This window comes from Anomaloglossus baeobatrachus, chromosome 5, assembly GCF_048569485.1.
Source record: "Anomaloglossus baeobatrachus isolate aAnoBae1 chromosome 5, aAnoBae1.hap1, whole genome shotgun sequence".
NCBI classification, from domain to species: domain Eukaryota; kingdom Metazoa; phylum Chordata; class Amphibia; order Anura; family Aromobatidae; genus Anomaloglossus; species Anomaloglossus baeobatrachus.
Genome location: NC_134357.1, coordinates 520,292,257 through 520,307,362, shown reverse-complemented (window position 1 = coordinate 520,307,362; position 15,106 = coordinate 520,292,257). Strand labels below are relative to the sequence as shown.

General features: G+C 41.5%; 1 protein-coding gene across 1 annotated transcript in view; it reads left to right on the top strand.

Annotated features, from left to right (window-relative positions):
• The window catches only part of LOC142312876 (uncharacterized), a 72,827-nt gene that overhangs the window by 48,052 nt on the left and 9,669 nt on the right, over nt 1-15,106 (top strand). Inside the window, 7 exon segments of the mRNA XM_075351860.1 lie at nt 11,406-11,523; nt 11,649-11,724; nt 12,476-12,553; nt 12,683-12,862; nt 12,944-13,067; nt 13,151-13,248; nt 13,446-13,536. Of these exon segments, the coding sequence (XP_075207975.1) occupies nt 11,406-11,523; nt 11,649-11,724; nt 12,476-12,553; nt 12,683-12,862; nt 12,944-13,067; nt 13,151-13,248; nt 13,446-13,536 (765 nt within the window).

Below are 15,106 nucleotides of genomic sequence, written 5' to 3'. Positions count from 1 at the left end.
CATAATATGGTAAGCTTCAAAGTAATATTCAATACAACATTTGAAAGGGGATATGCTAAAACCTGGAATTTTAGGAAAGCTGATTTCAACAAATTAAGGGAAAAGCTTAAATGTGTAGATTGGGACAAAGTCATGCTAACTGGGGATGCCGAACATAAATGGGGTAAGTTTAAGGATATACTACTAGAGTCCTGTAAAAAAAGCTTATACCATCTGGTAATAAAATGTCCAGGAATAAAAAGAAACCACTATGGATAAATAAGAAAGTACAAAGTATAACAAAACATAAAATTAAGGCATTCCAAATCTTGAAGACTGAGAATACAGAAATAGCATTTCAGGAGTATAAAGATCTCAATCGGAAATGTAAACAAGAAATCAAGCAAGCAAAATTAGCTACTGAGACAAAAATCACCAAGGACATTAAAATAAATCCCCCAATTTTTTATAAATACATTAATACCAAAAGAAAAACAAAGGATGGTATCAGCCTCTTAAAATATAACAAGTTAATTATTAAGGACAAAGAAAAGGCTGATATATTAAACAGGCACTTTTCATCTGTGTTCACTAAGGAACTGACTGTTCCAGGGATCATTCAACAAGTCAAAAATTAAAGTTCATCACTTGATATAACTAATTTAAGAGAAGAAGTACACCTGCGTCTAAGTAAATTAAACATTGTCAAATCCCCCGGGCCAGATGGCATCCATCCACAGATATTGAGGAAATTGAGCTCATTAATTGACAGACCGCTGTATCTAATCTTCTTAGACTCTCTTGTAACAGGGTTGGCACCTCAGGATTGGAGAATAGCTGACATGGTATCGATATTTAAGAAAGATGAGATGGTGGATCCAGGTAACTACTGTCCGATAAGTCAGAAATCAGTGGTGTGCAAGAGTTTTGAGTGCATTTTAAGAGATGTAAAATATAATAGAGAGAATAATATAATAATTGATAACCAGCATGGATTCATGAAAGATAAGTCGTGTTTAACCAACATGTTGGATTTCTATAAGGAGGTAAGTGCAAATCTGGATATTGGTAATGCAGCTGATGTGATTTATTTGGACTTTGCAAAGGCATTTGATACTGTGCCACATAACAATCTTGTAATGAAGCTTCAGAACCAAGGACTAGGGGAAAATACAGTATAAGCAGATGGGTATGGGATTGGCTAACAGAAAACAAAGAATAGTCATTAATGGTACGTTCTACAATTGGACTACAGTCAGCAGTCGGGTACTGCAGGGATCTGTGCTAGAATCAATTCTTTTTAATCTCTTTATTAATGACTTTGTGGATGGGATTGATAGTAAAGTGTCAGTCTTTGCTGATGACACCAAACTATGTAGCATATTAAAAACTGACCTTGATAGTACAATATTACAAAATGATCTGGATAAGATGTCGGAATGAGCAGACACTTGGCAAATGAGATTTAATGTTGATAAATGTAAAGTAATGCTCCTAGGAAGAAGTAATCTTATTGCTGCATATACATTAAATGGAAGTAAACTCGGGACTACAGAACAGGAGAAAGACTTGGGGATTCTAGTTACAAGTAAGGTGAGCAGCAGTACTCAATATCAAGCAGCATCTGCAAAAGCAAACAAGATTTTAGGATGTATAAAAAGAGAGATTAGATCTTGTGATCCCAACGTACCCCTTTATAATTCACTTGTAAGGCCACATCTGGAATATGGGATCCAGTTTTGGGCTCCACATTTTAAAAAGGATATTAAGAAGATAGCGTCAGTTCAAAGGCGGGCAACTAGATTATTACAAGGAATGGAAGGCCTCCCATATGTTGAGAGGTTGAAAAAGTTTGATTTGTTTAGCTTAGAAATAAAGACATCTCAGAGGAGATCTCATTTATATGTATAAATACATGTGTGGTCAATACAACGGACTGGCACATGACTTATTCTATCCAAAGACAATATAAAGGATCAGGGGGCACTCACTACGAGTGGAAGAAAGGTAATTCTGACAGCTAAATAGGAAAGGGTTCTTTACAGTTAGAGTAGTCAGATTGTGGAATGCCCTTCCACAAGAGGTAGCAATGGCAGACACTATAACAGCTTTTCAAAAAGGGCTGGATGAGTTCCTCAATACACACAACATTGTTGGTTATAAATGATTTAATAACAAAATATATAATTGGTGGAGGAAGGTTGAACTAAATGGACCCACATCTTTTTTAAACCTATGTAACTATATGTAACTATGTTACAAAGCAATCTTTCGAGACTCCTCAGGTCTATTCATCAGGCAGGGTATAACAAAGTATGTGAAGAAACACAAATATATACACAAACAAAGCAGAGGCTTGGCATAATAAATGGACATTAAAATAAACAAACACTGAGCTTAGAGAGAGAATCATTATCTTTGATTAGTGGTGTGAAAGTTTTATTGTCCCAATATCATTGTGAGATCCAAAGCATGGTGCCCTCCCCATCTCCGGAGCACACTCCTCAGATTTTGTATTGGGTCATAAATCCTCCTGACAGATTTAGTCCTGTGCAGACAGAATCAAACATTGTAATGAACTTGTATTCATAGACCTTTTGATGATTTTGTGATCTGAAGTTGCTTTTTAATATGACAACTTTCATGTGGTTTATGTTGTGTCCTGAAGCACAGAAATGTTTGGCCATAGGTAAATGTTTTTTTTTTGTCTGTAGTTGTGTGACGATGAGCCCTCATCCTTGCTCTCAGTCTCTGTCCTGTTTCTCCAACATAAAAAACCCCAATCTTATAGTACTTCTGTGTGTTAGGAATCTGTATCTGTATTTGGTCTCTACATGAGTGCAGGTTTTGCAGCTCTTCCCATTGCAAGGATAAACTCTAATTGGTGTATCGAAGGGCATAGAACTTCGTATCATGATGTTTCTTAAATTAGGAGGTTGCCTGTAGGATAGTGACTCGCCCACCCCAGGGCCTTAGGCGACTCGGTGTCGGGCCAGACTAGTCCGGGGTAGTCAGTGGTGGAGGGGCCCGATTCCATGACCCTAATGGAGTCAATACAAAATGATGTGGCGATATTGGGGAGGTGATGATAATGAAGTTTATATAAAATTCGTGACGCCACCTGTGGTAATTTGCGGCTATGGCGCCGCAGCTGCTCGGAGGGACCTCTGGGGCTGGTGTTATGGCAGCTGAGGTGTTTCTTGCTCTCCACAGGTAGAGCGGGTACCCCAGGGCAACCTTTGGGTGCTTGGTAAAGTCTATGGTGTTTGATGAGGTGCAGGATAAACCAGATGACACGGGGCTTGCAGTCAAGATGTTTTACTCACTGTTCAGTATCAGTACTGCAGTTGACCGGTTACCCACGGAATGCCAGGATCCGCTGTCAGGGGCCACCGCCGATCCCAGATAGGTCAAGGGTCAGTCCCGGTGTACCCCTTTTGTGTGTGTCATTTTCTGACTGGCTTCCTAGCCTTTGACTGGTTTAGCTGGTCTCGGGCCTGCACCACAGGGCCTGTACAAAGGGGGCTGAGCGCAGTCGTCTCTTGCCCTCTTCACCGGGGATCTGTGGCAGGAAGTGGCCCTGGGCACTTGCAACGATCTCCCAGGCCTTCGGTTTTACTTTTGAGGAATTGTCTTTCTTCCCTCTGTCTAGGGACTGTCCCTGAATGCAGCCAGATCCCTTCACCCGATGTTGTCAGTGGAACAGGTCACGGGACAATTGCCCTTCCGTGGCCCTGGAATCCCTTCTTCCTTTCTGTCGGTGTCACCTGGGCCTAGCAAGACCCCAGGATCTCCACCAGGAACCTCCTTCTGTCTCTGCCTTCACTATCTGCTGTCCTCTCCTGACAGCCCACCTCCTTACTCCTCTACTCCTTCTGACAGACTGACTAAACTTGAACTTCCTAGTTCCCTTTTCTACTCACTCTTTCTAACTCCTCCCACACACCCTCTGGCTAGGCCCCACCCACACCATTGGGACCTGAGATGAGACTTACGGCCCCATGACTAAATCTATGGGGGTTACTGCCACTATCCCTGACCCAGTGTATGCCTACCAATTGGTGTGTGCAAGTTTTGTCTTTACACCAGCAGTTGACCCCATTCTTACCTGGGATGGGATACCACACCTCTGGCTGAGGTGCAATATCTTCTGTGGCGACGGAAGCCTCAGGGGCACCACAATAGCAAGGGAAGATCTTTGAATATTGTTTTTAACTGGTTATTCTCGTGTAGAACATAGTGAAGTATCTTAGCCGTTTTTCTCAGTACCTCAAGCTGTGAGTTGTAGGTCACCACCAGAGGTACACGACTATTTTTATCTTTTTGTTTGTATTGAAGCAGTTGGGGTGGAGGAGGTGGGGTGGTAGCCTTGGTTTAAAAATGTCTTTTTAAGATAGGTTAAGTGTTCATCCCTGTCTGCTGGGCTGGAACAGATAGGATTATAGCTGAGCGCCTGGCTGTAGACAATGGACGTTTTATGTGTTTAGGGTGGAAGCTGTCCTATCTCCTATTTTGATAACTTATTTTTTTCCCCTCTCTGACATCCTCTCCTTCACACTCACAAATCCGTCCCCAGCATACTCCCACCTATCACACATTCAGAAATCTACATCTATTGACCCTTATACACTTACACACATACTGTACACTTAAGGATGCTTTACATGCTGCGACATCGCTAGTGATAGCTAGCGATGTCATGTGCGATAGCAACCGCCCACGTTGCTGTTTCGTCATGGGGATGATCGCTGCCGTAGCGAACAATATCGCTACAGCACATACCTGCTTAGCGACGTCGCTGGAGACACCGAACAATCTCTCCTTTAAGGGGGAGGTTCATTCGGCGTAACAGCGGTGTCACTAAGCGGCCACCCAATAGCAGAGGAGGGGCGGAGATGAGCGGCTGGAACATGCCGCCCACCTCCTTCCTTCCTCATTGCCAGTGGACGCATAGCGATGTGTGATGCCGCAGGAACGACAAACAACCTGCGTCCTGCAACAGCAACGATATTATGAAAAGGAGCGGCGTGTCAACGATCAACGTTTTTTGACGTTTTTGCGATCGTTGATCGTCGCTCCTAGCTGTCACACGCTGCGATTGTCGCTAACGACGCCGGATGTGCGTCACAAACACCGTTATTCTGGCTCTTCTCTTCTTCTTGTTTTACCACTTGCACTTTTGACCCCTTTCCCTCACACCTACTCGTCTCTCTCCAGTCATCACTACTCGCCCAATTAACATTTTCAATCTCTCTCTTTCTTCGGGTATCTTCCCTTCTTCCTTCAAACACTATCATTACTCCATTAATATAAAAGCCTTCTCTTGACCCATCCTCCACAAGCAACTACAGACTAGTCTCCAATCTCTCCTTCGTCTCCAAACTCTTGGAGCGCCTGGGCTATTCCCGCCTCAACCGCTACCTCTCCTGTCACTCTCTTTTAAATCCTTTACAATCTGGCTTCCGTCCCCTACATTCGACAGAAATTGCCCTCATCAAAGTGACCAATGACCTTTTGACAGCAAAACGTAATGGTAACTACTCTACTTATTCTTCTTGACCTTTCCGCAGCCTTCGACACTGTTGACCACCATCTCTTTCTCTCTATGCTCCACTCGATTAGCCTAAAGGACACCGCACTCTCCTAGTTCACTTCCTAGCTTTCTGTTTTTTCAGTGTAACATTTGCTGGCTCCACATCTTCTTCTCTTCCTCTCACTGATGGGGTCCCTCAAGGTTCAGTCTTTGACCCTCTTCTTTTGTCTCTCTACAGTGCCCCAGTTGGACAGACCATCAGCAAATTTGGCTTCTAGAACCATCTCTACGCTGATGACACACAACTATACTCCTCATCCAGTGACTGCCTATCCGCAGTTTCCAACATAAAGTCTGCTCTCTATCTGAAACTTAACCTTTCCAAAACTGAACTTCTACTCCCTCCATCTACTAAGTTCCCCAAACCTGACACCTCCCTTTCTGTGTGCAGCACCATAACAACTCCTAGGCAGCAAGATCGCTGTTATACTTGACACCAATCTTTCCTTCAGCTCCTATATATAATCTCTTGTCCACTTCTGTCGCTTGCACCTCAAGAACATCTCTAGAACCTGCCCCTTTCTCGCCATGGAAACTACAAAAACTCTCACCGTGGCCCTGATCCGTTCCCGCCTTGATTACTGTAATTCTCTATTAATTGGCCTCCCCTTAACTAGACTTTCTCCTCTACAGTTCATTCTTAATGCAGTAGCCAGGGTCACCTATCTGGCTAACCGCTACTTGGATGCCTCTGCTCTGTGCCAGTCATTGCAATGGCTGCCCTTATATCATGGGATCCAATTTAAATTGCTTGTTCTCACCCACAAAGCTCTCCACAGTGTGCCACCCCGTATATCTCCACCCTCATCTCTGTCATCCCAATACCTGTTCTCTACCCTCCACAAACAACTTTAGACTAACATCTACACTAATCCGAACCTCCCACTCCCGGCTCCAAGACTTCTCCTAAGCTGTACCATTCCTCTGGGATGCTCTACCCGAAGAAAATAGGATGAACGACAACTTACTCAACTTCAGACGCTCCCTAAAAACACATCTTTTTAGGGTGGCCTATCACACTCTCTAATCTAAGTCAATTTATATAGAACACCTCCACTATTTCTCAGAACATAACTCTGTCAAACTCCACCGCACTCAAAAGCATCACAAAGATTGGCTGGGGACTGGCTCATGCAGCCTTTATCTATCCCCCATGTCTTTGAGATGCCTAGACCGTTGTTGTAAATAAGCACTTGTACGTTGTCACCCCCACCCCTTCGTAGTTTGTAAGCTCTGACGAGCAGGGTTGGAATTATGTTTGCTTCAATTGTATTTTCTTTAACTGTTACTTATGACTGTTTGTATATGAACCTCTGAATTGTAAAGCGCTGCGGAATATGTTGTCGCTATAGAAATAAAGATTATTATTATTATACACACACGGCTCCGCTACATCCACACTATCCCTTCTGACCCCTCACATAAACTTCTCTTCATCCAGTCCTGCATACACTGAGGAGCTGACCATGTGACCCATGACTCCTCCCCTCCATGTGACATCATCACAGGTCCTGTAAGCACAGAGCAGCCATATATCCAGTGTGCGGCTCTGCAGGAGGAGGTATGTGGAGATTCCCCATTACTGGGCACATTAACCCCCTCAGTGCTGTATTTAGATTTCAGAAAACAGAACTTTTAAAAATGTTGTAGTTAATTTATCTATATTTTGTCCTGTATTAGTGCGTTTCTGAGTCATACTCGTTAATATGGCCATTATCTACAGGGGAAATGGAACAAAACCTCCCCAACTATAGTAAGAGTCACAGTGCATGAGATCCCAAAGATGTCAAAATCAAAACCCCCTTGTATTGACTCTTTATGAATAACTGTTGTAGATTTTAAGCTTTGGGATATTGGTGCTCATGAATCGAACCGGAGATCAGTTCTTGGGGTCGTCTGAGAAGCCCCTGATGAAACTTAGATAAAATATGCATTAGGTGTGGCAGGGTCTCAAAACTAGAGATATAATCTCTAGGTGAGGCCTTCCTCTGTCTGTGTCCACCACTGTTACCATCTGAATAGCTATATCACGATATCCAGTACTGGGCAAATGTAAAAATCCTGCAAGGTTACAAGCTTTTTTCTTTTGTTGCTGCTGTCTCCCTTGTTTTGTCTCCCCTTCCTCGTGTTGTCTTTATATTAGTAGTAAGACTAGTGCCTTGCAGGCCAGCTCACTAGTCAGGACTAATCCAGGGTCAGCCAGGGCCTAGGCATGGGGGAAGAACCCACCTAGGGATGTTAGGGACCTCAGGGATAAGCCACAGGCAGGGTGGATTTGATTTAAATCTAACTGATTTAAATCACGATTTAAATCACTAGTCAGTAAGGCTTGATTTAAATCAGTGATTTAAATCAAAGTTTCTACCTAAACTAGTTCTTGCTACTTTAACATGCAAGTAGATGAAGATTTTTAGAATCACTTTTTATATTACTTTTTTCTCCCCAGTTTAATGGGTTAATCATTCATATTTGGACACCACTGTTCTGTTGTACTTAGGAAGGAGAAAAATAATCCTGACCTTAATAACAATTTAAATAGATTTATTCAACTGAAACAATAACAACATTACAGCATAAATTATTTGCTTAAACAAACATCCATGTTTGTTAACTAATTTTGCTAAACAAAAATATATATATATTTTAAGAAACTTAGACTGTCAGCCCAGCCGACACATGAAAAACTTAAATACTACTGTCCCTGCTGTCCTCTGTAGCTCACTTGTCGTCATCTTCATCATCATCATCTTCTTCTTTGTTCCTATTCATAATCTGGAAAAGAAAAACAAGCTTTCCTGCTTTATTGGGTCCCAACCAATTTCTCAATTTAGAATGAATGAGTCCAAAGGAAGAGAATATTCTTTCAACGCCTGCAGAAGAAGCTACTGCTGTTAAAAGTGAAATCATTACTTGAACAGTCTCCAAATCCAAGTGCTTAAGTGACTTCCACCAGTTTACTGGTGTGACCTTCCTTAAAATATCTTCAGCAAACATATATTTCTTGAATGGTTCCCCCTTAGCTCTGAAGTTTATTATAGTTGGCATTAAAGATGGATGATTGCTGGATACCCATGTCATAGCTAACTCCTCTTCCTCAGCACTTAGGTTTTGACCCTGATATTGGATATTGACAATATTTGCCAAAAAATGAGCTGGAGTCAGTGCTTGTCCCATTCGTTTGTTTACTGCTTGTAATTTAATTCTGTCCATGTGTAGTTCTGTTTTTAAGTGTTCACTCAGTTCCTTCCAAATTTCAACAGCATCCGCAATAAAACAGCTATTTTTCTGTATTTTGTTTAAAGCTTGAGAGATGGGTTTCAGGAAGCTCAGCATATGTTCAACATTTCTCTTAAGCCCAATGTTGAGGATTTTGGCCGTGACAGTGCCATCTATTTTATCTCGATTTTCTTCACAAAGTGTCATCAGAATAGGCCAGTTTTTGATATACTGCTCAAAACAGTCCACCACAGAGTTCCATCTAACATCTTGTGGGAACGTTAGCTTGGTTCCACTCATCCTTTTCAGAGCTGCTGCAGCAAAATGATTATTACGGAAGTATTTAGCAATTTCAACAACATTAGCCTTTATTTCTGGAACACTGAAGTCTTTGGCTAAGAGGTGCAGCAAATGAGCACTGCAACCATATGTTATTAGCAGCTTTGTATTCCCTCCCTGCTCTTCTAAATCTCTTCTCATCTTGGATACGTTTGTAACATTGTCAGTGACCAAACTGCGTACTAGACATTTGAATTTTTGTTCACATGTCGTTATAGCTTTTACTGCCACTTCTTGTAAGTATTCTGCTGTGTGTGCATTTCCTGACGTATCAGTTGTTTGTGCAAGGAAGACTTTACCTTCTTCTTTTGTTATACAAGCACATACAATAGGATCATTGTGGACATTACTCCACCCATCAATACTTAGGTTAACAATTTTACCCTCCAGAGCTGTTGCACATTGCTCCATTTCTCTGTCATACACTTGATCCAGCAGTTTCCCTGCAACATCAGCTCTGCTGGGTGGACTGTATCCTGCTCTCAGTGACTGAACCATATTAATGAAATGTGGGTTCTTAGTCAGACGGAAAGAAGAGTTCGTTGCATAAATAAACTGGGCAATTTTTTCATCAATCAACTCTTTTTCTAATCTGCTAGTTCTTATCACAAACCTATCTATGGTGGTTCCAGGAGGTAAAGGTTTTTTCTTCCTTTTGGGTGATGGTGATATGTGGCTGTGGGTGTCGGATGATGATGCTGCTGCTAATGAAGCACTATCCTGGATGGATAACTCTGAAACTGTAGAACAGGATGATGGTGATCTTGGAGGTGGATAGTTTCCAGAATCCATGAATTCCCCTAAACAAAAAAAAGTCAATGCTGTTATTTTATTGTTTATTATACAATTTCTGCTTATTGTACACAACACATCACTGCCCCTGCCCCAAAAGGAATATTTGTTTTTCTTCATAACTGTACCAAATGACAGTAACATGCAGTAATAATAAGAAATATAATTTTTCTCACACATGACAGTTCAGTCTTTAGAAATAGGATTCAATAAAAATGTTTACCAACCTGAAGATCCTGCCTGTTCAGAAGTGTTTCTTTGTTTTTCATCTTCATCACCGCACTTCTCATGATGTTGCCTCATTCGCGCCACCAGGCCTTGCATCTCTTTGTTGCATCGTTTGCATTTTGCACGCATGCCTGCCTTACCGATAGGTGAAGGAGCTTCATTAAAATATTCCCAAACTGGGTCTCTTTTACGGCCTGCTGCCATTATAAGGAAAGAATGTAATAAACCTCAGATCGTACACACAAACAGATCCAGACTTGTCTGTCTGTGGCTATGCTGCAGTATTGTGCTCAAAGTTTCACTTTCATTTTCTTGTCTGCTTGCCCTTCCTCCTCCTCACACTTAGATTCACATTCTTCTTGTGTTGTGCAGATCTATTCCACTCCAAACAATCAGAAACATATTGTCTAACTTCTTGGACTTGGCACTGAAGGGGTTGATTCTGTATTCATAGGTTTGTAGAACAATAGGATTAAGGTATTTTTCTCAACTCTGTTCATGTTGTAATATTTTTGCCGTGAAGAAGAGGCTGGGACCTCTGCGGAGTCAAATTCAGTTTTGAGAACTGCGTAAGTAAAGCGAGCGTCTGTGATAATATAGGTGAGAAACTGCGCACTAATCCTACAGAAACCTCTGGAAGAGCATGGCATTGTGAATGTTACACATATACAGCCTTTATTCTACTGAGTTAAATAACTCAGCTTTATCTCATGATGGAAGAACCTTTGGATGGTAAAATATTTTCCTCAAAAAGCAGTTTATTGAAAAAAATCCGATTTAAATAAAAAAAAATCCGATTTAAATCAAAAAAATCCGATTTAAATAAAAAAAATCAGATTTTTTTTAAAAAAACATTGATTTTTATCCACCCTGGCCACACGTGAGTTAGGTGGTGACTCCTCTCCCCCTCATCAGGGCATACCTTACATCTTCCTTGGTGTACCCTTCTCTTATACCGCATGCTAGGCGTTTCCTCTCCCCAGTGTGACACCACAGAACTTCTGCGTATCAGGCCTCTGCAAATCCTTCTTGCTCTTCACATGATCCCAGACAAACTCGCTGATGCAGGTCTTTGTCGGGCCAAATCATCATTTCCCAGGCTCCTTATTCTTATTTATGCTGAAGATAGTTCTTAATTACATTGGCTCCAGCTTTATTTTGCAGCAGGAAAACAACCACAAATGTAAAGCCAATCAGATGCCTCCCTGATGGTATTAAATGATGGATAAGTATCTTCCTATATTTCTCATCATTGAAGACTCAAAGAAATGGTCAATATTGACGACAGTAGACATACAAGAAATGGGCAATATTGACGACAGTAGACATAGTGGTCGGTCAAGGAAACTTCATGCAGCAGATGAAGGATACATCAGGTTATTTCCTTTCGAAATTTGAAAATGTCCAACAGTGCCATCAGTTCACACCTGGCAGCAACCAGCGGGAACCCAGCTACGTCCATCTACTGTTTAGAGAAAGCTGTCCTGAATTGGTCTTAAAGCATGAATTGTGTCCAAAAAGCCATAGCTTCAACAGGACGAAAAGATTCAACTATACATGAAGAAGTAGGAACTAGGGTGAAAAAAAATTATTGCACGTGCTCTGAGCTGAGTATCAAAATGTGAAATATTTTGCTGTAACAAAAGGTAGTTTGTTTACTAAAAGGTCAGAGAGAGGCACAAAAATGAATGTCAACAGGAACCATGAGTCCTGCAAGTTTGTGGCTGCATTTCAGCAAATGGAGTTTGGCTTTGGCCAAGATTAATAGTTTCCTCAATGCTGAGCAATAAAGGGAGATACTTCTCCATCATGTAATACCATCAGAGAGGTGTCTGATTGGCTCCAAATTTATTCTGCAGCCAGACAAAGACCCCAAGCATACAGCTCATGTCATTAAGAATTATCTCCAGAGTAAGGAAGTTCAAGGAGTCTTGTAAGTGATGATATATCCCCCACAGAGCCCTGATCTCAATATCATCCAGCCTGTCTGGGACTACATTAAGGCACATACACACTTGCCCAAAACTTTTCATATGGTAGTACTGTATATCTTCATTGTATTAGATTTCCTTCAATACTGACTTCTTCATTGTTTTGTGGTCTGGATTGGAGATATTCTGTGATAAATCTGTGTGTGACTATAATTGGATTGTGTGTTATACCGGGGCCAGGACTAGATGTAGTGATCATGTGAAGCCGGTAACAGCTCCGGAGATTTCTTACATGGGATCTTTATGATGCTACATTGTCATCTCCCCATACAGGTCCCTACAATATTGGATCCTCTCAGATCTATATAAGAGAATTTTCCTGATTGACCCATCAAAGATGGATAGGGACAGGGACAAGATGGCGGAGAGGATATTACACCTCACCCTAGAGATCCTCTTCCGGCTTACTGGAGAGGTGAGAGATTCTGATGACGTCACATTACATCATTCTTATCTATGGGAATAAAAGATGGACAGAACTGGAGAGGTGAGGACTCTGGAAATGTCTGTAGTGAGATTTATTAATGTGTCTCTCCATAACCAGGATTACACAGTAGTGAAGAAGACCTCTAGTGAGCGCTGTCAGGACCCTGTGTCTGAGGGATGGGGAAGACCCCTGAGCCCAATCACGAGGCCTCCACCTCACCCCCTGATACATGAGGACATCAATGACCAGAAGATCCTAGAACTCACCTACAAGATGATTGAGCTGCTGACTGGAGAGGTGACACTGCTGGGAATGGTGGGACATTATACAGTAATGCTATGAAGGGATTGGGGATGACGGTATCATTGTATATGTCAGGTTCCTATAAGGTGTCAGGATGTCACCATCTATTTCTCCATGGAGGAGTGGGAGTATTTAGAAGGACACAAAGATCTGTACAAGGAGGTCATGATGGAGGTTCCCCAGCCCCTCACATCACCAGGTAATAGACAGGACTAAATACACACAGTCTATATGTATCTGTATGTAAAGAATGAATTCAGTCCCTGTATCTGTTTCCTCCAGTTCTATCCAGTAAGAGGACAACACCAGAGAGATGTCCCCGTCCTCTTCTCCCACAGGACTGTAAACAAGAATATCCTGATGTTCCTCAGGATGATCAGGTAGATGGAGAGAAGATTTCATGAAATCGCCCTATGATGTGTAGATAGCTGTGAAGGTCTTGTGCTCAGTCTTGTTTTATCCCCCAGTATTATATGTATTATACTTGTGTAATGAGAGCGGTGGAGATGGCAGGATTAGATCTGATCATAGATGTCACTTCTCTATCGGTCTGTGACTTTTACAATATTTGTTTCAGGGTGAAGATCTGACCCATATTAATACTACAGAAACATATGTGAGTGATGATGAGTGGTGTAAAGTGGAGATTACTACAGATAATTACCTAGGTGAGTGGGAACCACTAAATGCAGAGTGTTGTCACATTTGTTACTTGGTCTCTGCACAATTTTATGTGTTACATTTTTTAGGATTTGTTACCCAAAGTTTTAATATTTGTTAAAACATTGTTATTACCAAAGTTTCATTTGGCAATTTCAAAATTACACGTTTTTAAATGGAAAACATGGGGCCAAATTCCATGTTGTGTGCCGGCTTTATGGAATTGGTAAATGAAGCGATAAGAGATTAATAGCAGAGAGGAGCGATGTTGCAGTACTGGATATGATCGGTTGAGTGAGTAGCAGAGCTCATACATGGAGCAGAGTTGGGCAGGTCAGAATACTCACTATGTTGGAAACAGTGCAAATGTGTGACAATCGTCAACTTCCTTAATATTCAGGAGATGGGCTGCTGCTTGTGCCGACCTCTAAGGTCTTAGGTTATGGCCTCACAGGATCATGACAGTCTAGCGTGGTGATTCAATGTAGAGGGAGACAGCCAGAACAGACGAAGGACGTAGAGCCCATTATTGGAGCTGAGTTGTTTGCATTTAACGCAAAAAAACGTATTAATTTGATTTTGTTTGAATGAAGGTTGTTTCAGTACTGATAACAGTTCTGTACTGGAGCCCTCGTGGAATATGATTAGGTACTATGATGAAATTTGTTTTAGTACTTTCAGTTGGTTCAAAAGAACAAGATAAGGCATCTGCTTTAGGATAAGCAAACTTGTTGGGGATTCAACCATGAGCAGATGTGGTCACATTGACAGAGTCTCTGAGGTGACAGGACAGCAAATACCCCCATAAGTGACCTCATTTTACAAACTACACCTTCTAATTAAATCATTTAGTGATGCAGTGAGCATGTTGACACCACATACATTATGTTTCACCATTGAGTGGTGAAGAAAAAATTATTTACATTTTTACCACTAAAATGTTGTTTTAGCCACAGATTTTACATGGTCACAAGGGGAAATAGGTAAAAATGACCGCATTATTGTCACACAACTTCTCGTGGATGTGACTGTACAGGACTGTTGGCCACACGGCGAGACTTGGGAGGGAAGGCGCGCTATTTGACTTTTGGAGCCCAGAGTTTACAAGAATGGTATGCTTATTCCATATGCAGAGATCTACTTATTGCCAGAAGAGAAGAAATCTCCCTTAAGTGACCCCAATTTACAAATTAAACCACTCTGGGAATTCATCTACGGATGTAGTGATAATTTTGACTCAATGGATGTTTTCCAGAGACAAGCAGCAATGGATGCAGCAAAGTGAAAATGGAAATCTGCCATTGTAGTACCTGTACATTGTAGTGCCTGTATATTGTACCCATCTTGCTTACCAAAGAGAAAGGGAAAAGAAACCATAGACAATATACCTGAAGAAGACATTTGTTTTTCAAAACGCATTGTTTGTTCTTGTAAAAATTATAAAACATTGTACAGGAAGTAACAACAACCTGTATAATCAAATTGATTGGGAGTGCACACAGCCTGGAGGATTTGACATTGATATTGTGCCCATCTTGAACTTCTGGAGAGCAGCACCCAGTAAATTAAGTTGGCTCT